This window comes from Pelobates fuscus, chromosome 7, assembly GCF_036172605.1.
Source record: "Pelobates fuscus isolate aPelFus1 chromosome 7, aPelFus1.pri, whole genome shotgun sequence".
NCBI classification, from domain to species: domain Eukaryota; kingdom Metazoa; phylum Chordata; class Amphibia; order Anura; family Pelobatidae; genus Pelobates; species Pelobates fuscus.
In genome coordinates, this window is record NC_086323.1 from 49,045,519 (window position 1) to 49,068,348 (window position 22,830).

The following is a 22,830-nucleotide window of genomic DNA, read 5'->3' on the forward strand; positions in this document are numbered from 1 at the left end:
CAGAGATAGGCAGGTGTCTGTGTGTGATAGCGTAATATAGTGTACATCTATTCTGTGTACTTTGTGCATGACAGCTGACAGTGTGTTTATCTGTGTATGCATGTTTACCTGTTATAAACATATATATTTCTACTCTCTTTAGATATTGACGCACCCAAAAATCTAAAGGCTTCCGCGGTCACAGAGACAGAACACTCGCTAACCTGGAATCCACCTATTGCACAGATAGATGGGTATACATTGATCTACGAGGACTCCGATGGAAACAGCCAGGTAGCTCAGGTTTATCACTTGATAACGTGTAACTAAACTTGGAGATTCAATTTGTTTTGAACCTCATTGTGTCCAAATATGGGCCAGTAGGGTGATTGTCTAAATTCCTGAACCAAGATGATTTATGGAAAAAAAGAAGAATGATGACTGGGGTCAGCCACTAAATGTTGATTTTACTTACAGGTCAAGTGAGTAGAGACAAGTAGAGGGAGAAAAAAAGGATCAGTAAAAACAAAAAAAAATCGATATTTTCATATTTATATGTAATAAATATATAAATATAATTATTGCGCCTATCCCCCTCTGTTGGTTACTTTTTCTCGCTTGATTTGTAAACCAAATGTCGTGAAAATTAGAAATATTTATATTATATATTTACTAGTACACTTGTTTTTGCAGTACACTGGTTGGCCCATTTTCGTGACCTCTTGGTTCGTCTGATTTGGCCAAATGGCCAAAATTTCGCTGTCCCGTGTTTTTTTTTTAAAACATTTATGGTGAAGTGGTTTGGCCCCAAATTTTTTTTTTCCTTGCGCAAGTCTAATGCGTATTTTTTTTTTACTAAAGTGAGAATTCAAGGTGAATTCAAAGTAAATTTCTAATTTAAGGTGAAAGTAGAACTGGAATAATTGTGTAAATTAGCTATGTTTTCAGTTCAACTATTCTGACCTTAAATTTGAAATTCAAGAGTAATGAACAATAGCAGTTCGTTGTGCTATACATAATTAGACAGTGATAATAAAAATAAATTGGGGGAGAAAAAAAAGTTTTGGGGAGTTTAGAAAGTATGTAATATTTGAGAGAACAGTTTCACTAATTCTCATGAAGTTCCTTCTAAATTAGATTATTATTTAGTTTCAGTAACCTCTACTGGAATTAGTATGCTATTCTGTTGAGCAGGGATGTGTCTACCGCGAGGCAAACAAGGCATTTGCCTTGGGCGGCAATTTCCACGGGGCGGCAGAAAACGCCGCCCCCAAATGCCCAGGCAAATACCTTGTTTGCCTTGTTTTATGGGAGCCCAAGAGCTGGCCAGCTATGTCAGTGAATGTGAGTGTGTGTGTCAGTGAATGTGAGTGTGTGTCAGTGAATGTGAGTGAGTGTGTGTCAGTGAATGTGTGAGTGTGTCAGTGAATTTGAGTGAGTGTATGTGTCTGTCAGTGAGTCTGTGTGTTTCAGTGAGTGTGTGTGTCAGTGAATTTGAGTGAGTGTGTGTGTCGATCAGTCAGTGTGTATGTGTCGGTCTGTCAGTGAGTGCGTGCGTCTGTCAGTGAGTCTGTCAGTGTTTGTCTGAGTAATAGTGTATGTCTATCTATCAGTGTGTCAAATCAGTGTGTGTGTATGTCATTGTTTGTCAGTGTATATGAGAGTGTGTGTCTGTCGATGAGTGTGTGCGTCTGTCAGTGAGTGTGCATCTGTCAGTGAGTGAGCGTCTGTCAGTCAAAGTGCAGCCTTGCCAGGAAGGGGTGGGGAACATTTAAATTGGGGGAGGTGCCTGAGCACCGTCCTGCCTAGGGCAGCACAAATCCTAAATACACCACTGCTGCTGAGTGTACCAGTAATGAGAGTAAAAAAGACTAATGCATTTTGTAAGATACTGAAAGTATCTAGAAAAAGCAATTCTGTGCTCTAAAGGTGCAGCGGTCACCATGGAATACAAAAGAATGTTCTGACTTATTGTTACATTTTAAGAACTTTGCTCCCCATTACAGCAATCTTACTGATGTGCAATCATCATACATCTTATTACGTGAAAATAACTCCATTCTTTCCATTCAATTTAGGAAGGGTTAAAGTCACACATGAAGACAGCTCTTACAACCTAAATTAGCAAGGTGTTAGAGACACAACGCTGAAAATAAAAACAGTGCAATGTCTAAATGGAATTTCGAACTTTGTCTGACGTCTTAATACTAGTCATTTTATAACTTTGTATATATTTGGCAGGAGGTCAACTTAGATTCTGCAAGCAAGAGCTACGTGCTCAGAGGGCTGAGGATGGGATATGAATACACTGTGTACCTGTTGGCTTATAAAGGAAATCTTAAAAGCAAGAGAGCCAGAACTGCCTTCTTCACAGGTAAGGTTATCATTATAAATGATAAGAACCAGAGACATAACTCACAATAATTTGGTTGCTGCTGGTTACCTTTCTCAAGTAACCTCTTACTTTAATTCCCAGGGTCACACAGCAAGTGAATTAAATACCAGCCTGTATGGCAAGGATTGCTCTGTTTATATAATATATAAATCCCTAGCTAGGTAGCCAAGAACAGAGTAAATAGATGGACAGACATACAGACATACAGACATACAGACAAATATATAGATAGATAACGTTTTTAAAAAGGCTAATTTTTTTAGATCATATGATGCTTTAATTTGAAGAATGATCACATTTTCAAGTCTCTGAATTTTCTTTTGAGGAAATGTAATCATTAATTGATAATGGGGCACTACACTGTCTTAACACACAAATAGCCACCCTTAGACACAGACAGTACTTAGACACAGAGATCTCACTTCCATTGCACACTCCCCAGAGACAGTCATCTGTCGTCCTACACGGACAACCAAAATCAGAGATAGGCAGGTTTCTGTGTGTGATACTGTGATAGCGTGTAATATAGTGTACATCTGTTCTGTGTACTTTGTGCATGACAGCTGACAGTGTGTTTATCTGTGTATGCATGTTACCTGTTATAAACATATATATTTCTACTCTTTTTAGATATTGACGCACCCACAAATCTAAAGGCTTCCGCGGTCACAGAGACAGAATACTCACTTACCTGGAATCCACCTATTGCAGAGATAGATGGTTATACATTGATCTATGAGGACTCCGATGGAAACAGCCAGGTAGCTCAGGTTTATCACTTGATAACGTGTAACTAAACTTGGAGATTCAATTTGTTCTGAACCTCATTGTGTCCAAATATGGGCCAGTAGGGTGATCGTCTGAATTCCTGAACCAAGATGATATATGGAAAAAAAGAAGACTGATGGCTGGGGTCAGCCACTAAACGTTGATTTTATTTACAGGTCAAGTGAGAAGAGACCAGTAGAGGGAGAAAAAAAAAGGATCAGTAAAAACAAAAAAATCGATATTTTCACATTTATATGTAATAAATATATAAATATAATTATTGCGCCTATCCCCCTCTGTTGGTTACTCTTTCTCACTTGATTTGTAAACCAAATGTCGTGAAAATTAGAAATATTTATATTATATATTTACTAGTACACTTGTTTTTGCAGTACACTGGTTGGCCCATTTTCGTGACCTCTTGGTTCGTCTGAAGCTTTTTTCATTAACGAAATTCACACAACCCAGCAACCATATTGCCAAAATGTAGCTGTCCTGTTTGATTTTTGATTATGGTGAAGTGTTATGATGAATTTATTTTTTTCCTTGTGCAAGTCTAATGTTTTTTTTTTTTTTTTTTGTGAGAATTTAAGGTGAATTCAAAGTGAATTTCTAATTTAAGGTGAAAGTAGAACTGGAATAATTGTGTAAATTAGCTATGTTTTCAGTTCAACTATTCTGACCTTAAATTTGAAATTCAAGAGTAATGAACAATAGCAGTCCGTTCTATACATAATTAGACAGTGATAATAAAAAGAAATTGGGGGAGAAAAAAAAGTTTTTGGGAGGAAAAGTTTAGAAAGTATGTAATATTTGAGAGAACAGTTTCACTAATTCTCATGAAGTTCCTTCTAAATTAGATTATTATTTAGTTTCAGTAACCTCTACTGGAATTAGTATGCTATTCTGTTGAGCAGGGATGTGTCTACCGCGAGGCAAACAAGGCATTTGCCTTGGGCGGCAATTTCCAGGGGGCGGCAGAAAACGCCGCCCCCAAATGCCCAGGCAAATACCTTGTTTGCATTGTTTTATGGGAGCCCAAGAGCTGGCCAGCTGGCCACCTTTGGGCTTCACCGGGCGGGCGGCGAGGGAGCGGGCGGCGAGGGAGCGGGCGGCGAGCGAGCACTTTTCCCTGAGCTCACTCTGCTCAGCTCCCTCGCGCAACCCGCATAATGTCGTCATATTCCGGCTCCCGGCATCACTCTGCGGCGTGCGAGGGAGCTGAGCAGAGAGAGCTTGGGAAAGTGCTCCCTCACCGACCGCCCGCCTGCACGTCCGGCCGCCTCCCTGCCTAGCAGCCCCACTGGACCCCAGGTGAAAATCCACCCAGCTATCCCAAAAGTAGGGAGGCTGGGTGGATTTCATATTTTTTATAAAAAACAAATAATAGTAATTGTGAGTGGGGGAAGTGAGTGTGTGCCAGTGAATGTCAGTGAATGTGAGTGTGTGTCAGTGAATGTGAGTGAGTGTGTGTGTTTCAGTGAATGTGAGTGTGTGCCAGTGAATGTGAGTGAGTGTGAGTGTGTGTCAGTGAATGTGAGTGAGTGAGTGTGTGTCAGTGAATGTGAGTGAGTGTGTGTGTGTCTGTCAGTGAGTGTGTGTCAGTGAATGTGAGTGAGTGTGTGTGTGTCTGTCAGTAAGTGTGTGTGTTTCAGTGAGTGCGTGGGTCAGTGAATTTGAGTGAGTATGTGTGTCGGTCAGTCAGTGTGTATGTGTCGGTCAGTCAGTGTGTATGTGTCGGTCAGTCAGTGTGTATGTGTCGGTCCTTCAGTGAGTGCGTGTGTCTGTCAGTAAGAGTGTGCGTCTGTCAGTGAGTGTGAGTCTGTCAGTGTGTGTCAGAGTAATAGTGTATGTCTGTCTATTAGTGTGTCAAATCAGTGTGTGTATGTCATTGTTTCTCAGTGTATTTGAGAGTGCGTGTCTGTCAATGAGTGTGTGCGTCTGTCAATGAGTGAGCGTCTGTCAGTCAAAGTGCGGCCTTGACAGGAAGGGGTGGGGAACATTTAAATTGGGGGAGGTGTCCGAGCACCGTCCTGCCTAGGGCAGCACAAATCCTAAATACACCACTGCTGCTGAGTGTACCAGTAATGAGAGTAAAAAAGACTAATGCATTTTAGAAGATACTGAAAGTATCTAGAAAAAGCAATTCTGTGCTCTAAAGGTGCAGCGGTCACTGTGGAGTACAAAAGAATGTTCCGACTTATTGTCACATTTTAAGAACTTTGCTCCCCATTACAACAATCTTACTGATGTGCAATCATCATACATCTTATTACGTGAAAATAACTCCATTCTTTCCATTCAATTTAGGAAGGGTTAAAGTCATACATGAAGACAGCTCTTACAACCTCAATAAGAAAGCTGTTAGGGACACACTAATTAGCTTCTTTAAAAAAAATATTGTTTAAAAGTTCAACACAACGCTGAAAATAAAAACAGTGCAATGTCTAAATGCAATTTCGAACTTTGTCTGACGTCTTAATACTAGTCATTTTATCACTTTGTATATATTTGGCAGGAGGTCAACTTGGATTCTGCAAGCAAGAGCTACGTGCTCAGAGGGCTGAGGATGGGATATGAATACACTGTGTACCTGTTGGCTTATAAAGGAAATCTTAAAAGCAAGAGAGCCAGAACTGCCTTCTTCACAGGTAAGGTTATCATTGTAAATGATAAGAACCAGCGACATAACCCACAATAATTTGGTTGCTACTGGTTACCTTTCTTAAGTAACCTCTTACTTTAATTCCCGGGGTCACACAGCAAGTGAATTAAATACCAGCCTGTATGGCTAATATAAGTCTTGAGCACATATACGCAAGGATTGCTCTGTTTATATAATATATAAATCCATAGCTAGGTAGCCAAGAACAGAGTAAATAGATGGACAGACATACAGACATACAGACAAATATATAGATAGATAATGTTTTTAAAAAGGCTAATTTTTTTAGATCATATGATGCTTTAATTTGAAGAATGGTCACATTTCCAAGTCTCTGAATTTTCTTTTGAGGAAATGTAATCATTAATTAATAATGGGGCACTAAACTGTCTTAACACACAAATAGCCACCCTTAGACACAGAAAGTACTTAGACACAGAGATCTCACTTCCATTGCACACTCCCCAGAGACAGTCATCTGTCGTCATACACGGACAACCAAAATCAGAGATAGGCAGGTGTCTGTGTGTGATAGCGTGTAATATAGTGTACATCTGTTCTGTGTACTTTGTGCATGACAGCTGACAGTGTGTTTACCTGTGTATGCATGTTTACCTGTTAGCAAAACCCCTGGCAGATTGTCGTAATTACATATACAATTTAACTTTTAATAGTACTAATAGTAAAATATTGATTAGGGTGAATAAAAAACAACAAAAAATAAATAAATAAATGATCAAAAGTATAGAGTGGTGAGATATTTCCTCCTGAATGGGATATATAACCGAAAGGTATCTCTTGAATAAGATCGATACAATCTTGAAAATTTATTCCTGTAAATACTGTAAATATTTTCTTTATTTTCCTTAATTATTTCTCAACAAAATTTACCACATCGGTTATCTGTACTTCTCAAATAGTTGACACATTATTAGTCCAATGCAATATAAGCAACTTGATTGATGCACCCCTGGATTATTCTTCTGGGTTTAGGATAATGGTCCTCTGAATAATCCAAGTGGGTTAACTATTCCCATGAACCACAGCATGATATCTTTCTGAGAGTCCTGTCCAACATTATGGTACAACAAATCAGTTTAACAGGCTGACTACACATATATTTGAGCAAATTCTTTCTATAAGACTGCTTGTAAATCCTTGTACTGGTTGGCACTATATTTGTTCTGTATTCCAGTTACCAAGGGATACCTAAGCAGAAATAATTTATTCTGTGTCTCCTAATATCAAGGGGTATCTCCCCTGTTACCTTTAGGATATCTATTTATAACCAATAAAATATACTTGTGGATTGGCACCCTTTGCCTATGGCTCTGTGCAATGGCTACATGTATCTTTAGCCATGGTGCGTATTGGGTTAAAATTATATGCTTGGAGTTGGACTATGTGTCAACCAATCTCACGGTGACACGTCAACTTGGGGGCGTGGCCTGTTCGGGTTCCGTTTTCGGCACGAACAGGCAGCACACGCCCCCCTAATAAATTCATTGGCGAAAGTGAGCTACAAAGAAGCTACCGGTAAGCGAGGTCTTTTCTATAAGCCTTAGTAGAAGGCGCGTTTAGCAGCGCCGAAACACGTGTCAGGTAGCTAGTTTAGAGAGGTGTTGATACTCCAGCCGCTGTAGCTTTAATTATTTTTAGCCAGCACTTTGATTATCTGTTCACTGCCCGGTTTGGGCTTCGTCCTTTGAGCATCTGGGTTTAGTCTTCTAAGGGTTGTGGTTGTGGGACGTGTAACTTTATTTCCAATTGCCTGTTTTGGGTGCTTAGTTAGTTCAGCCCTTCTTCACCACACCTCCCTTATCTATTGAGATTTCACCCATCACAGAGGAACTACTAACTTTGTATCATTTTTCTTCGGATACTTTATCCAGCTGAGCTATATTAGCAACTTAATAGCAGGCTCTCCTTTCTCTGTTTTGTATGTGTTACCATTATTTCTCTCCCTCAGATGCAATACAATCTTGCCACGTTATATATATTGCAAGGTTTCTCCCTTATTCTAATTCCAATAAGGGTTCTGTTGGCATAGATACCGACCATTTAAGAGCACAGATGGGAGCATTATTATAAATTGCTACCATTCTAAGTTACAGTTCGAACACATTACTGGGATTTACTTTCCTTTCAAGATTGTATTGATCTTATTCAAGAGATACCTTTAGGTTATATATCCCATTCAGGAGGAAATATCTCACCTCTCTATACTTTTGATCATTTATTTATTTATTTTTTGTTGTTTTTTATTCTCTCTAATTAATATTTTACTATTAGTACTATTAAAAGTTAAATTTTATATGTAATTAGGACAATCTGCCAGGGGGCGCCCTGTCCCTTCTGACCTTTTAGGTCTGTTCTTTTCTTTGCTATATACACACCTAGCTGGTTTCCCTAGGGGTTCCTAGCTCGCTTTTCTTCTATGTTTACCTGTTATAAACATATATATTTCTACTCTTTTTAGATATTGACGCACCCACAAATCTAAAGGCTTCCGCGGTCACAGAGACAGAATACTCGCTAACCTGGAATCCACCTATTGCAGAGATAGATGGGTATACATTGATCTATGAGGACTCCGATGGAAACAGCCAGGTAGCTCAGGTTTATCACTTGATAACGTGTAACTAAACTTGGAGATTCAATTTGTTTTGAACCTCAGTGTGTCCAAATATGGGCCAGTAGGGTGATCGTCTGAATTCCTGAACCAAGATGATTTATGGAAAAAAAGAAGACTGATGGCTGGGGTCAGCCACTAAATGTTGATTTTATTTACAGGTCAAGTGAGAAGAGACCAGTAGAGGGAGAAAAAAAGGATCAGTAAAAACAAAAAAATCAATATTTTCATATTTATATGTAATAAATATATAAATATAATTATTGCGCCTATCCCCCTCTGTTGGTTACTCTTTCTCACTTGATTTGTAAACCAAATGTCGTGAAAATTGGGAATATTTATATTATATATTTACTAGTACACTTGTTTTTGCAGTACACTGGTTGGCCCATTTTCGTGACCTCTTGGTTCGTCTGAATCTTTTTTCATTAACGAAATTCGCACAACCCAGCAACCATATTGCCAAAATGTAGCTGTCCTGTTTGATTTTTGATTATGGTGAAGTGTTATGATGAATTAATTTTTTTCCTTGTGCAAGTCTAATGTTTTTTTGTTTTTTTTACTAAAGTGAGAATTCAAGGTGAATTCAAAGTGAATTTCTAATTTAAGGTGAAAGTAGAACAGGAATAATTGTGTAAATTAGCTATGTTTTCAGTTCAACTATTCTGGCCTTAAATTTGAAATTCAAGAGCAATGAACAATAGCAGTGCGTTGTGCTATACATAATTAGACAGTGATAATAAAAAAAAATTGGGGGAGAAAAAAAAGGAGGAAAAGTTTAGAAAGTATGTAATATTTGAGAGAACAGTTTCACTAATTCTCACGAAGTTCCTTCTAAATTAGATTATTATTTAGTTTCGAGAGTCCCTCAGTAACCTCTGCTGGAATTAGTATGCTGTTCTGCTGAGTGTACCAGTAATGAGAGTAAAAAAGATTAATGTATTTTGTAAGATACTGAAAGTATCTAAAAAAATAAAAACAATTCTGTGCTCTAAAGGTGCAGCGTTCACTGGGGAATACAAAAGAATGTTCCGACTTATTGTTACATTTTAAGAACTTTGCTCCTCATTACAGCAATCTTACTGATGTGCAATCATCATACATCTTATTACGTGAAAATAACTCCATTCTTTCCATTCAATTTAGGAAGGGTTAAAGTCATACATGAAGACAGCTCTTACAACCTCAATTAGCAAGGTGTTAGAGACACACTAATTAGCTTCTTTAAAAAAAATAAAAACAGTGCAATGTCTAAATGGAATTTCGAACTTTGTCTGACGTCTTAATACTAGTCATTTTATAACTTTGTATATATTTGGCAGGAGGTCAACTTAGATTCTGCAAGCAAGAGCTACGTGCTCAGAGGGCTGAGGATGGGATATGAATACACTGTGTACCTGTTGGCTTATAAAGGAAATCTTAAAAGCAAGAGAGCCAGAACTGCCTTCTTCACAGGTAAGGATTTAGAATTTAAGGGTACACTCTGGGCACCAAAACAACTTCGACAGAGGTTGCTGGCACCAGCCATTCAGTGACGCCCTTTTGGAGGCAGTCTGAGGCTTCCTGTTTCTAGAATTTAAGAGTGGTGGAAGGGCAGAGGCAAAGCTAAACAGTGATGGCTTCAAAAAACTTTGGGTTAAATCGTTCGTGAACTCGTAGAGGTAACCTGGCACTGGCATTCTGATGAAGTTGTGATGGTGCCCCGAGTTCTGTTTAATTACTGTCTCATCATGCAGGCATGCAGAGTTATTAAGGGCATAACCTCCCAGCATTTCAAATGGACAAAGAGGAACAGTTTAAATTTAGGGGCGTGAGCAAGGCATGTGTTCTGAGCATGTCTCCCAATTGTCCCGAATTCAGTGGGATGTTTGTGTCTTCTCCCACCTTAGTTCCCTGGTGTCCCACTTTTGGGGACACCAGGGAACTGTCCCCAATATTCATAGAATGAGCCCATCAAGAGAGATGCAAGCATGAGTATGATTAGGGCACTAGGACCCTGCTGGCAGCTCCCTGCAGAGTCTGCCCTCAGCGAGCCAGCCTGCATAATGGACCAGAAGCCTGACGTGCATTCAAGCCAGGCTGACTTTCCATTTACTCAAATCTGTGAAATCTGTGATCTTTCCAGTCAAAGCATCCTAAAGCGCACTGCTCATGCCACCCCCCTAGTGAGTGGCACCCGGTGTGGACCGCCCCCTCGCACTGCCCTTAGTATGCCACTGGATCCAGGTCTCTTTACTTTTCCTTTGAGCTAGAAATATGGAAATTGCAATTTGTGAGCTACAGTGGCATCAAGTCACATATTCCTCAAAAACACAGGGAGGCTTTCATTTCTGGAGCCCAGATGCTTTTGCACTAGAACATTTACAGGGCAACATATTGCCAAATCTTGCTAAAGCTGTGCTCCATCATGTTACACCTGCATCATGCCAAGCCAAACACAAGCCCCCCTCCAACCTGTACTAGTGGAAACAAAATATCCATAAGGTCTCCAGATGCGCAAAGCTATTTAAAAAAAAAAAAAAAAATGTTTTTTTTTTTTTTTTTTTTACAAATATATGTTTAGAAGATTGTGTTTGAATGGCAATAATTAACCAGATGTAATAAAAGTCATATCTTATATGTCTGGTGTTGCTCATCTTGACTGTTAAAGCCCCATGTTAAAACTATACTCTAATATGTAATCTGAAGTGGACATGGTAAAAAAGACCACATGTGGATTGAGGTTTGGATTTCTCAACTTGAATTCTAGATAATATATTTGCAGACTATTTCCTGGTATAGCAGATGTGATGTGGACAATCAGATTGCATAGTTACATAGTTACATAGCTAAAAAAAAAAAAACTTGCATCCATCAAGTTCAGCCTTCCTCACATCTGCTTTTGCTGTTGATACAAAAGAACAAAATACCCCAGTTTGAAGCCCCTTCCAATTTTGCAACAAACTAGGGAAAAAATCCTTCTTGAACCCAGACTGGCACTCAGATACATGAGTACCAGATCCTCTAGTTAAACATGAAGTACGTTTCATTGAAGGTAACAATGAACAAGTGAAGGTAACGCTCAACACAAATATACATTTTATTCATAACATAGTTACCCATCAGATTCAGTCAGAAGATGTTAGTCCCAACATTAAAGAATGCTCATGCTTCCGACATGGTGAAAGCTATATGTAGTTAAGAAGGAACCTTGTGTTAGGAGACAGGATTTAATGTCACCATAGATTCTATTGGCTGATCTATGGGCTGCTCCTGTGGTCAGTCTTCCAGAGGTCTTAACTAAATCATCCCATTGAATGTTCTTTCAAGAAAAGTAGAACAAGACTCTGATATCACGTGATTAATGAAGTGATACCAGTGGTTCCTTGTCTTAACACACATGCATTATGAGAAATATGTAAAAGGGTGATAGGGTGGTAGCTGGCTCACATTTTAAATTATTTAAAATTACTGTGGATTTCCCAATGGAACTGCCTGTATATTAGCAACTATTAGAAGACAGATTTTTGGAACTTCTGGTGTACATTCCTTAATTCCTCAAATACAAAGTACATATGAATAATAATTGTGTGTGCCACTAAATTTATTGCAAGTAAACCTGAACATCCATATTGGTTTCTTGTAATATAACAACTTATTGCCTTTTTGTAGATTGGGCACAAATATTGGTAACCTGTAAAGGTCAGGGTTTAATGAATGTGCAGTGGTGAGCAGAATTAGAAAAATATTATTTTAATTATCGTTTGCTAGCCAACCAGTTGAGTGGTGGTGTTATATATCACCTCTTTAAGAGGTATTTTAGATATCACCTGTTTAAGAGGTATTCAAGAGTCCTTTGCTTTCTAAGCATCACAAATCCATCTTCATCTCCAATGGTGCATTGATACACCTTAATGATTTACAGCAATGATTATGGTCTATTCTAAACCAAATTACATACATGCATTAACTTGATGACCCATTCCGTAGTTTTTAAAATTATCTCCCCCATTACCCCCCAAACAGTAATTTAATATATAGCAAAATTAGGGCTGGTGTGCAGGTAACTTTTTTGTTTTTAGGTCTAGGTATCCTTCTCTGGCTAATTAGAGATTTAGCTTTTTAGCTGAGAACTACAAGGTAATTTGTTAGTGTAGGACTCACCTAAGAGGTTTGCCTTGATGTGGCAGGTGAACTTACACTTTACAGCCATTGGAGTCATACCAAAAACCTCCAGGTATGTAAACGTGCATAGGGATTTGGGATAGTGCACAGGTAACTAATTTTGTTTTTTGTTTTATATAACAAAATTAATGAATCAATAACCCTTCATCAGACTCTTCCCAGTGCAATATGGAGGTCTTCTTAGTAACGGGGAAGACAGAGCTGCTACAGTAATCAGCTTATAATGGGTAGTTTGCCGGGGAGTGAGCAATGTGATAAGAATAAAAACCAGAGGGACTCACTGATATAGCATGGGGGTCCCTAATTTTAGGTCCCAATCCAAGGGTAACAACCACCAATTTAAGGTATCTCAAAATATATCTTCTTTTAACCTCAAAATTATATCATTATTTTTTTATATGCCCTGCATAATATACATATAAAATGTGATTGTCTCTTCTAAAAAAACATTTGAAAAGCCCCCCCTACCCCCCAAAAAACCAAACACCTCTTCCTTCTTTCTATCTTTAGATATTGACCCTCCTACTAATCTGCAATCTTCTGAGATCTCGACGTCTGAAGCCTCTTTGACTTGGACTGCACCTACTGCCCAGATAGATGGCTATACATTGACTTATGAGGACGCGGATGGTAACAGTCAGGTATAAACATTTTACACTTGAAAAGAGAAATCAGTTTTCTTTTATTATACCCAGCTGAGTCTACGTTTGCCCTTGACTATGTATGTATGTTAGCTGAATGCGAAACTGCACTATCACAGCTGAAGCTAAGGTTCCCCTACATTTTCCGACTTCAATAGGACAAGCATAAAGATTCACTAAATCCTTTGAAAAAAAAGTCTCTGATGCTTAGTATAAAAAGCCCAAGAGTGCTCCTGTGCGTAATATGCTCCATAAAGGAATTTTAACTTGTTTTTGAGCACTTTATGTTAAATATCCAGTTAGCTCACAATGTATGTTCTGAATATTACAAGCAACATTAAAATGCTTGGTCAAAAACAAGTCTTGTCCGAGTAATAGAATTTCTATTTAGTTAGTTATTTATAGGGGTGTTAATAAAATCTGTAATAGTTGAGAAAATAGCCAAGTTGGGAAAAAATAGAGCCCTGATAATTTCCTAATCACGTATCTGAAAAACATAGTGGTTATAATAATGTTTCCTTGCTACATAATAAATAACATTACTCCTTACCATTAACTTTTAGCAACCTTAAAGGAACACTGTAGGCATTGCAACTGAAGTGGTTTTAGTATCTGGAGTTCCCTTGCACTGTCTTTCCATTCAAAGTTAAATCAATGTTATAATGTGTTAGTGCTATACAAGAGTCCGCAGCATCCCATCATGTAATGAGGAAGCATTAGTCTAAACAGCAGTTGTCAGCAGTGATTGGCTGAGAATGTCTTCTGGTCATGTTCAGAGTATTACAGCTGCCCATTGCTGTTATTAATTTGTATGACTAAGGAAGTATGTAATCTGTGCCTTAACAAGACCTCCATTGGCGGCCAGTCTGTGAAGGGCCAGGGAATTTAATTCATTATTAGAGGGAAACTACAATGCTAGGAAAAAAAAGTTGTTTTCGTAGCACTGTAGTGACCTATATTGCCCCCCCCCTCCGTGTGCCTCCCCTCATGCACCACCCTCTGTGGTGCTAAAGTGGTTAAAAATCCCTTTATTACTTACCTGATTCCAGGGCTATTGTACCTTGGCACTGGTTCAGGCGCCGCAGGGGAAACCGAATGCACAAACGCGGCAATGGCTGTGCTCGCATTAGGACTTCACCCATAGGAATGCTTTCCTATAGGGTTTTTGGGTGTTGACCAAAAGTCACCTAACAAGCCAATAGTCCCTCTAGTGGATGTCTGGCAGATAGCAACTAGAAGTGGAGTTAACCCTGCAAGGTAATTATTGTAGTTTATGAAAAACTGCAATAATTACCATTGCAGAGTTAAGGGGCTTGAAGCACTGCACCCAGACCACTTCAATGAGCTGATGTGCCTATAGTGTCCCTTTAAACTGCTTTAAAATTGTTTAATATTGTAAGGGGGACTTTAACCAGGGGGCTACAGGCTGTTTAAACAATTCAGTGAGGTGAAATGGTTAAAGTACCTATAGTGTCCCCTTAATGATATTGTGAATGAAGAGCAGTTTCTAAAAGGTAGGCAATCACCAACAGAATGTTGAGGCAGATATTGCTCCATTTTCAAAAGTTTGTCCAAACATTGTTCTGTTCACTTACAAACTACATTGTACATAACATTATAACATTGTACATACCTTATTCTAAATGTATATGACAGGAGATTAACCTGGATGCTGGAAGTACAAGCCACACGCTAACAGGATTGAGCAAAGGAATGAAATACAACGTGTACCTCAAAGCTTACAAAGGCAGTCAAAGGAGCAGACAAGCAACTACTTTCTTCTCTACCAGTAAGGATATAAACGTTATTTAACCTAGTAGATGCTGGTATGTTTTGAATCCAACCATTTGTTCTAAAGGCTTAGGATCTGTTTTATATGATAGGTGGTGGTACACACCAGTAGTGATTTATGCAAGACATCTTTGGCATCACAGCTTAACCTCATTGCATGTTCACAATACTAATACCACTAGTAGGTCCTTAGTATTGTCCCTACTATTGCTATCAATCTTGCACTCGCTAAGTAGGCCTGTTACTAAAATCTTCATATGTTACACACTAAAATCCATAAAGTTTATCAAAGATGCTCTGATTTTTGTATAGATCTATTAACTTTATTTGTAGACACAATTCACCCTTCATTACTATGTCCTAAATCAATTTTTAATGTAACAATAACTAAAATTCACTAACTTTCAGTTGTCTTCTGTTTGTTCCATATTTACTGTCTACTAATCTTCTGCCTTACTTTTCAGGATTTAGACTGGCCATTGCATACACTCATCCTAAGGACTGCAATCAGGTCCGTCTTAGCGGGAACAGTAAAAGTGGCGTATACTCAATCTACCCTGGTGGAGACAAGGGAAAAACTATCAGAGCATATTGTGACATGGAGACCGATGGAGGCGGATGGACTGTAAGTACTAGATCTGTGGGAATGTCTTATTTTTATTAATATATCAAGGCTATCTTGTAATGATCTGGAATGTGAATAAAGAACTCATTATTTACCAAGTATACAAATAACATAACAGAATAACTAAATTTAGTATTACTCTGAGTGCTTACACAAAACCGAGAATGTATGAAAAATGCTTGGTGCAAACCTAAAAAAAAATGGGAGAAAAATAATGATTAATTACCTTGAGTAAATATATATATTTACCAAATACCTTGGTTTATAGATCTCGGGTGATTGATGATCATGGCGGTTCTGGATGAAAGACGAAGTAATTTTATAATGTTTCTATATTAAATTTGCTATAGGTCCTTCAAAGAAGAAGCAGTGGAAAACTTGATTTCAATCAGAAATGGAGAATATATGTGGAGGGCTTTGGGGATCCCAATGACGAGTATTGGCTTGGTAGGTGAAGTCAGTTGGCAAGTCACAGTGTTTATGTAGGAACAGTTTAGAAATCTTTGATTACATTTTTTTCCTAAATTTATTTAATTATAAAATGTATTTATTGAGCTAAAATGATAGGTAGTTTACAAATATTAGATTGGAATGGAGAGTCTTCAATAATATTTTTTAATTCAAACCGCAGCTCTTTGGCTACCATGCCTCTCAGCTTAGTTTAGATTTTCTTGTTTTTTTTCAGTGTTTTATGTTCTTGACTTTCCTCTCAGTCTACATTTTTTGACAAACCATACGTAAGCTCCACCCATTTCCAAAGAGTGTCAACAAATATGGTCTAGATGAGACAAATAAGTTCCTACTTTTCTTATTTATAAAAAACAAACAGGCAGCTATAATTTGTTCATACCCCGGGTCAGTACTAAAAGGAGATAGTCAACAGTATGTATTACTCACAAGCTTCTAGAGTGAAAGGAATTAATTAATCACAGAGTGGATCCCACAGGAACAGTAGATGATTAATTAAAGTTAATGTTCTGCAAATGAATGTACTGACTAATAAAACAAACAAGTTTTTTTTTTATTTACGGTCTTTTCTTTAGTATCTAGCAATACAATATATGCTAACATAAAGCGGCGATCACTTTTTTTTTGTGTAGGATAATTAACATTTTATAGCGTAAAATATATCTTAGTATTTAAGGTTTGTGTGATTTTATATATTGGTAGATTACCATATAAAAACAAAAGTCATTACATCACACCTTAGTCTGCTGAATGGTATACTGAATGTTGACAACTAAAAATGGCTACCGCGAGCTGGAAGCATACATTAGTTTATTACTATTATCCGGAATAGTTTTTTTGTGTGTGTTTGTGTCTGAAGTAGTTATTGTATTGCTGATTGCTAAATGAGAGTTTGAAGAGGCATACCTCCCAAACGCTTAAATCCAATAGGCTATGTCCTAAATCACACTTATCTACATGGGCATCTACTTCCAAAATCCTGGACATGCACAGATATTTCTCCTACGGCCCAAGTGCAATTTTCACAAAAAAACAAATAATAATCAAATATTGGAAAAAAATAAAAAAAGTTAAAGGATGTGATAAATTAATGGCAGATGAAGGCACAGCTTATTATATCATAACCCATCGACAGTAGCATTAAATGATGGGGTTATTGCTGTAAAGGTGGACTATCTTTGAAAGGATGACCTGCTTTATATTTAATTTCAGTTTGCATTCATACTAGTCTCAATCATCGTTTTCCTTTCAACTTCGATTAAAGTACTCTGTAAAGCGAGTGCCATGTTTGAAACTGTTTAGTTGTCTCTATGGGTGTGACTATTCCGTGTGAATGACTATAGCTTGGAGACAGATGACTCTTGTTATAATTTACTGGGAATTAATTGTAAAGCACTATTGTGTGGTGAGTTTCTAATATTGGAGCAATCGCCATGGGAACAAATGGAATGTTCTTGTCGTGTGGTTTGCTTCTAGAGCTTTGCAAGTCAATAGCTCTTTAGAAATAGCACCCATATAGTCCCGAAACCTAGTCATGGTTCAGTATGTGAACAGCTCTTGAATGCTGACGAGTTCAGGAAAAGTGTAGAAGCTAACATAATTTCAGGAACGAGGTAGCATCCAGTGTTTCCTGGTATTTGACCACTTTTTCCCTACAGGTCTGGAATCCCTTAACCTACTTACAACTACTTCAGGACCATATGAACTGCGTGTGGATCTTCGTGCTGGTTCTGAGTCGGCGTACGCACTGTACCGCACATTTAGTGTAGGCTCTTCCAGAGACAAGTATAAACTGACGGTTGGTGACTACTCTGGAACTGCAGGTATTACAGTTATTACAGCTTCCTAAATCTCTATACAACAAGGACGAATGCTTTGTTCAGAACAATAGATGGACACTTACTCATATAACATTCTGTAGAAATAGAAGTGTCATAAGGGTACTGTAGATACTACTAGGGATAGGTTGTGGCAAATGCGACAATTACTGTCACTCCTTGAAAAAAGGTTGGCACACCAATTGGACAACATTGCTCTGGAGCAATTATGGGATGGGAAATTGGAATAGGTAGCAAGTAGGATAAGCCAACAGGGAGCCCTGCAGGCAAAGCATTGTGGCTGTTGTAGTTCTGAAACAGCTAGAGGGCTGCTTGTAAGACAGCTGTGGTGTATAGCATAATTGGGATTATTATGAAAACAAGATTCATTAATAACCCTAAAAAAATTCAAGTGATGGGATATTTATAATTTAGCCCTGGGGGTGTAGGAGAGATCAGATGGGACCACTGTGCCCACAGTATACAGTTTCACACTGCAGTGTATGGTGTGAGGTAATAAAAGTATCCAAAGTGATGGTCCATTTCTTTAAAATTGCAAATATTTCACGTTTTAACGGGTTTGTAGCTACTGGTGTAGCAAGCTAGCTGACTAGTTTAGGTTTTTTGTAAGAAAGATTTATTACAGAAATGTCTTGGGAGCTCATTTCCAAGCAATATAGCTAAGCTGATTAGCCCAATCTTGTGAATCCTTTAAGGGTATTTGGTGCCTTTATCAAATTGTAATCAGTTTTCACTTTGGCAGTTTTTCTCTGAAATTGCCTTCAAATAGTATCAAATTGCTGATTTTTTTCAAACTAATGAACAATCTCAAGTCTGTTTATTATTTCATTTAGGGCTTTGAAACAAATGAAGCATTATGGAAATATTTGTATACGGTGCAGCTATTGCCCTGAGCATAATTTATTTTAAAATTCACAATTGTACATATATATAATGATATAACTATGCCTGATTGTTGTCCGTCAGGGGATGCTCTTGTATACCACAATGGATTGAAGTTCAGTACATCTGACAGGGATAACGATCTTGCTATCACTAACTGTGCCCTTTCGCATCGTGGAGCTTTCTGGTACAAGAATTGTCATCTCGCTAACCCCAACGGACAATATGGAAACTCTGCTCACAGTCAGGTATTTATAAAACTATCTACTACAATGTTGCACATTGGTACAACCAACATCGCACGTGGTTATAATCTACATACCGGTAGAATGGGTCAGTATAAATTATAATACAATATTGGGCTCCAGTTTCTTATTCATTCATCACATGAGAGGATTGAGCTGGCGAGAGGACACGACAGGAGACCATCTTTGTAAAACCTACATTCCTCTTTCTTAAAATGGAAGCTTTGAAACATTTTCCCGAAATTTCTAGCAAATGTAGAGATTGGAAAAAAAAAAACATAATTCCCTCTCCAACCTGTCAATCATTTCTGTGGCATAGAGTTTCCATAGACTGTACGTGCATATGCTGTGGTTGCTACAGTTAGTCCCTAGCCAGAATTTCAAGATGTTCCAACAGTGAAACAAGTGTGTTGGTATCATGAGGCTGAATTGCCTGCTTGGGAAAGTGCCCCAAGTAGGGATGACAAAGTGACTGGGGGTGGGTATTACATAATTACATAGCTCCGGACATGGTGGAGCTGGACTGAAGGTAAGCAGCAGTCAATTCTCCAAAATCGCAGTTGAATATATAATTTATCTCCTTGGTAATAGATATATTCAATGCTTATGGAGAGATTTCAGTTGAAGAGGAGCTGTCATGACAGGTTCACTTTACGCCCAAGGAAGTAATGAGGTGCTGGGTCTTCAGTACTGTCTAAACTCAGGAACATATATTGATAAGGGACAGTTGGATTTGTGACACACATTTCATCCACTTCTCTTCCCTTCCCTTAGAAACTTGAGAGGAATTTGATAAAATTCCCAAAACTAGTGCATAATATCATTTCCACTATTCGGCATACATAGTTGGATTAATGAATGTACTGCTGATTTGCATTTAGTTTAATGCTATTAATTTAGGTTAATGAAGTGGCCACTCCACGACTTTGACCCATGCTGGCCACGCATATAGAGTTATTTTAAAATAGAAATTGGAAGAATGGACTATAAATCTTGGGTTAAAAGATGAAAAATTGGTTTGAAGATTTAAAAAAAAAAATTCTAAATATTTTGGGATCTCAAATTCCCATAATTCCTGCTTTATTGGATAATAGTAATATTGTTTGGTGATCTTTTACTTCCTGTCTCTCATTCCTTACGTGCTCTAATAGCACGTCGGCAGGTTGCACACAGTTGCCTTGGCCGGTCACTTTGCCGAAGAGATACAGAGTAGCTTGAAAGAAAGATGGCATAATTATCCTTTCAATGTCTCTTCTTCACTGCATGACTCAAAAACATTTACAGTGGCCTTATTATTGTATCTGTCTGTCGGCCTGTCTGTCTATTTGTTTATCCACCATGTCAGCTGACACCACACCATTAATCATTACATTACTTATTGATGAATAGGCAATACTCAGCTATCACTATAGGTTTCTGATCATTACGGAATGCACATTCCACAGCAGCTGATCTGCCAGACGTTACCTATTACTTATCCTACCTGAAAATTATAAACTAATCTGTCACCTAAGTCACACAAGTCTCACAAGATTTAAAAATGGTTTTTAAATCGTTCGACAGTTCTGAAAATGAAATGCTAGAGCCATTTAGTAAAGCAATAGATCAGTTGATGTAGGTGTCTTGTAATGGACGTCTGATGGGCCTGAACACAGTAGGATAGAGTGGCTGCTTTGCTTATCTCTGGCTGCTGAATTGAAGACTGATGGCAATTAAAGCATTTACATAATTCCAATGCTATTTTTGGATCCACTCCAAAGCCATTAACATAATATACTTCAGTTAGTTACTTTAAAAGCCATTGCAAGCTGAACCGATGCGCTCCTTCTGTTAAATCAATGCATACGCATGGACTTTTCTTGACAACCGGGTCTGTTTATATGGAGATGACAGCTACATAGTCTCAATTATATATACACATATAAATATACATATTTGCAGTTGCATGCACAAACCTGCTCTAACTTCATATTTATCTAAAATAACATCTTTGTTCTCCAACTATATTACCTTCTATTCTATCTCCTTTATTACTTTAATTGCCTTCATGTGCTGTTTGTTGACACTTAAAGGAGAATGTAATTAGTGTTGGGCTGCATGCTAAAATAGGCTTATAATTATATTATCAACCATGCAAGAAGCCTTTTTACTTAGGTCCCCGAACATTGTCTCAAGTGTTTTTTTAAGTTTTAGTTGTACTATAGAAATTGTTATGTTTATAGTGAGTCAGAGTTTTCATTGACTGTGTAAATATATATATATATATATATATATATATATATATATATATATATTTATTCTTGCTTCATTTTCTCTTAATGTATAGGGTGTCAACTGGGAACCATGGAAGGGTCATGAATTCTCCATTCCCTTTCTGGAAATGAAGATGCGGCCCATTGCGTCATCCGAAGAGAATTAGTAGAGAAAGAGGGAAGCTTATGGTAAAGAAGACCAAAAAAATAGGCTCTATCCAACAGACATCAGCCTGGAGAAGATTCATGATGTTTTGAAGTTCTACAAGCATCAAACATTTTGACACAAGGATTTAGAGTTTCTCCCCAAACTGTACAGTCCTGTGAACCTGAACACAGAACTCTCTTTTTGAATTTCTACTGCTTTCTTTATAATACAAATTAGATCACAATGGGACTGCTGGATTCAAAATATTTCCATAAAAGTAACCAATGCTGGTTGGGGTCCAGGTCTGAAAAATAAAATAACAGGCATGCATAAGACTTGAAAAAAATGTCCAAAAGGAGCAAAACGCAGCATCGTATTGGTGCCAATAAATATTTACAGGCTTTGTAACTACGTGCCTGACTTCAACTCTTTGGATTAATGTGAGGAGTTGGAAATATAGGCACCAACGTTGACCCTATCGGTTATTATCTGGGTGCCGTCTGTATATGGGATTTAGAGCAAAGGCTCAAGTGCTTTGGTCACCAAATTGAATCTATGGTTTTTTGGAACTTTTTGGTCTGCAGCTTCCATAATTTATCTTTACACATGGTTGTTAATGTAGTCCAACAAGAGCTGGAGAACCACAGACTCATCACCAGTTCCTCCTGGAAGGTATCTTTTTGTTGGTCTAAGAGAATCGACATTACATCTGTAACTAAGGTTTTGCTTTTTTCATGTTATCACAGCTATATATTTTCCTGTATCTAGTCATATTGTAGAGTTTGAATGTTTATTTAAAGCAAGCATCTGCACAGCACAATTCATTTTTTTTTATTGAGTGAACTGAACTGGGACCAGCACCTAAAATTATTTGAATGTAAATAATATTTTTTTTTCTAAAATTGATCTCTTGCTGGCAAGTAAACCACTACTCATGATGGCCCAAAACAAATGTATATACCTTCTTAGGCTGCACTTTACATTAAAATATCTGTATTTTAACTCAGAAATAAAGTTGGCCTAAACAAAAGTAAACATGTCTTTTTCATCAATGTGTCATAGTCACTAAATACTTCCCATCCCTCAATTCTTTTTTTTTGTCCTGTAAACATCAGTACATATGATCTTATTCCCATTTTTGCGAAACCTATGATTGACATTTTTCGCATAATTAATTTTAAATTCCAGAGTAGATCATAAATCATGCCAACTCCTCATCCTGCGATAATTTGTGTGATTCTATCACCCCAATAAATTAAAGCTTTTGCGTTTCTAATGGTCCTTGTAGTCATGATCTGACACATGGCTGTTCGGTTAGCAATCAATGCCAGGGGTAA

General features: G+C 37.8%; 1 protein-coding gene across 1 annotated transcript in view; it reads left to right on the plus strand.

Annotated features, from left to right (window-relative positions):
* The window catches only part of LOC134569133 (tenascin-N-like), a 48,498-nt gene extending 25,970 nt beyond the window's left edge, over positions 1–22,528 (plus strand). The window contains exons 8-20 of the mRNA XM_063428041.1: positions 143–273; positions 2,221–2,353; positions 3,005–3,135; positions 5,661–5,793; positions 8,287–8,417; positions 9,762–9,894; positions 13,114–13,244; positions 14,901–15,033; positions 15,500–15,660; positions 16,011–16,107; positions 17,787–17,951; positions 18,933–19,096; positions 21,420–22,528. Coding sequence (XP_063284111.1) covers positions 143–273; positions 2,221–2,353; positions 3,005–3,135; positions 5,661–5,793; positions 8,287–8,417; positions 9,762–9,894; positions 13,114–13,244; positions 14,901–15,033; positions 15,500–15,660; positions 16,011–16,107; positions 17,787–17,951; positions 18,933–19,096; positions 21,420–21,512 — 1,736 coding nt within the window. The 3' untranslated portion in view covers positions 21,513–22,528. The remainder of the gene's footprint in view (positions 1–142; positions 274–2,220; positions 2,354–3,004; positions 3,136–5,660; positions 5,794–8,286; positions 8,418–9,761; positions 9,895–13,113; positions 13,245–14,900; positions 15,034–15,499; positions 15,661–16,010; positions 16,108–17,786; positions 17,952–18,932; positions 19,097–21,419) is intronic.
* The last annotated feature ends 302 nt before the right edge of the window (positions 22,529–22,830 follow it).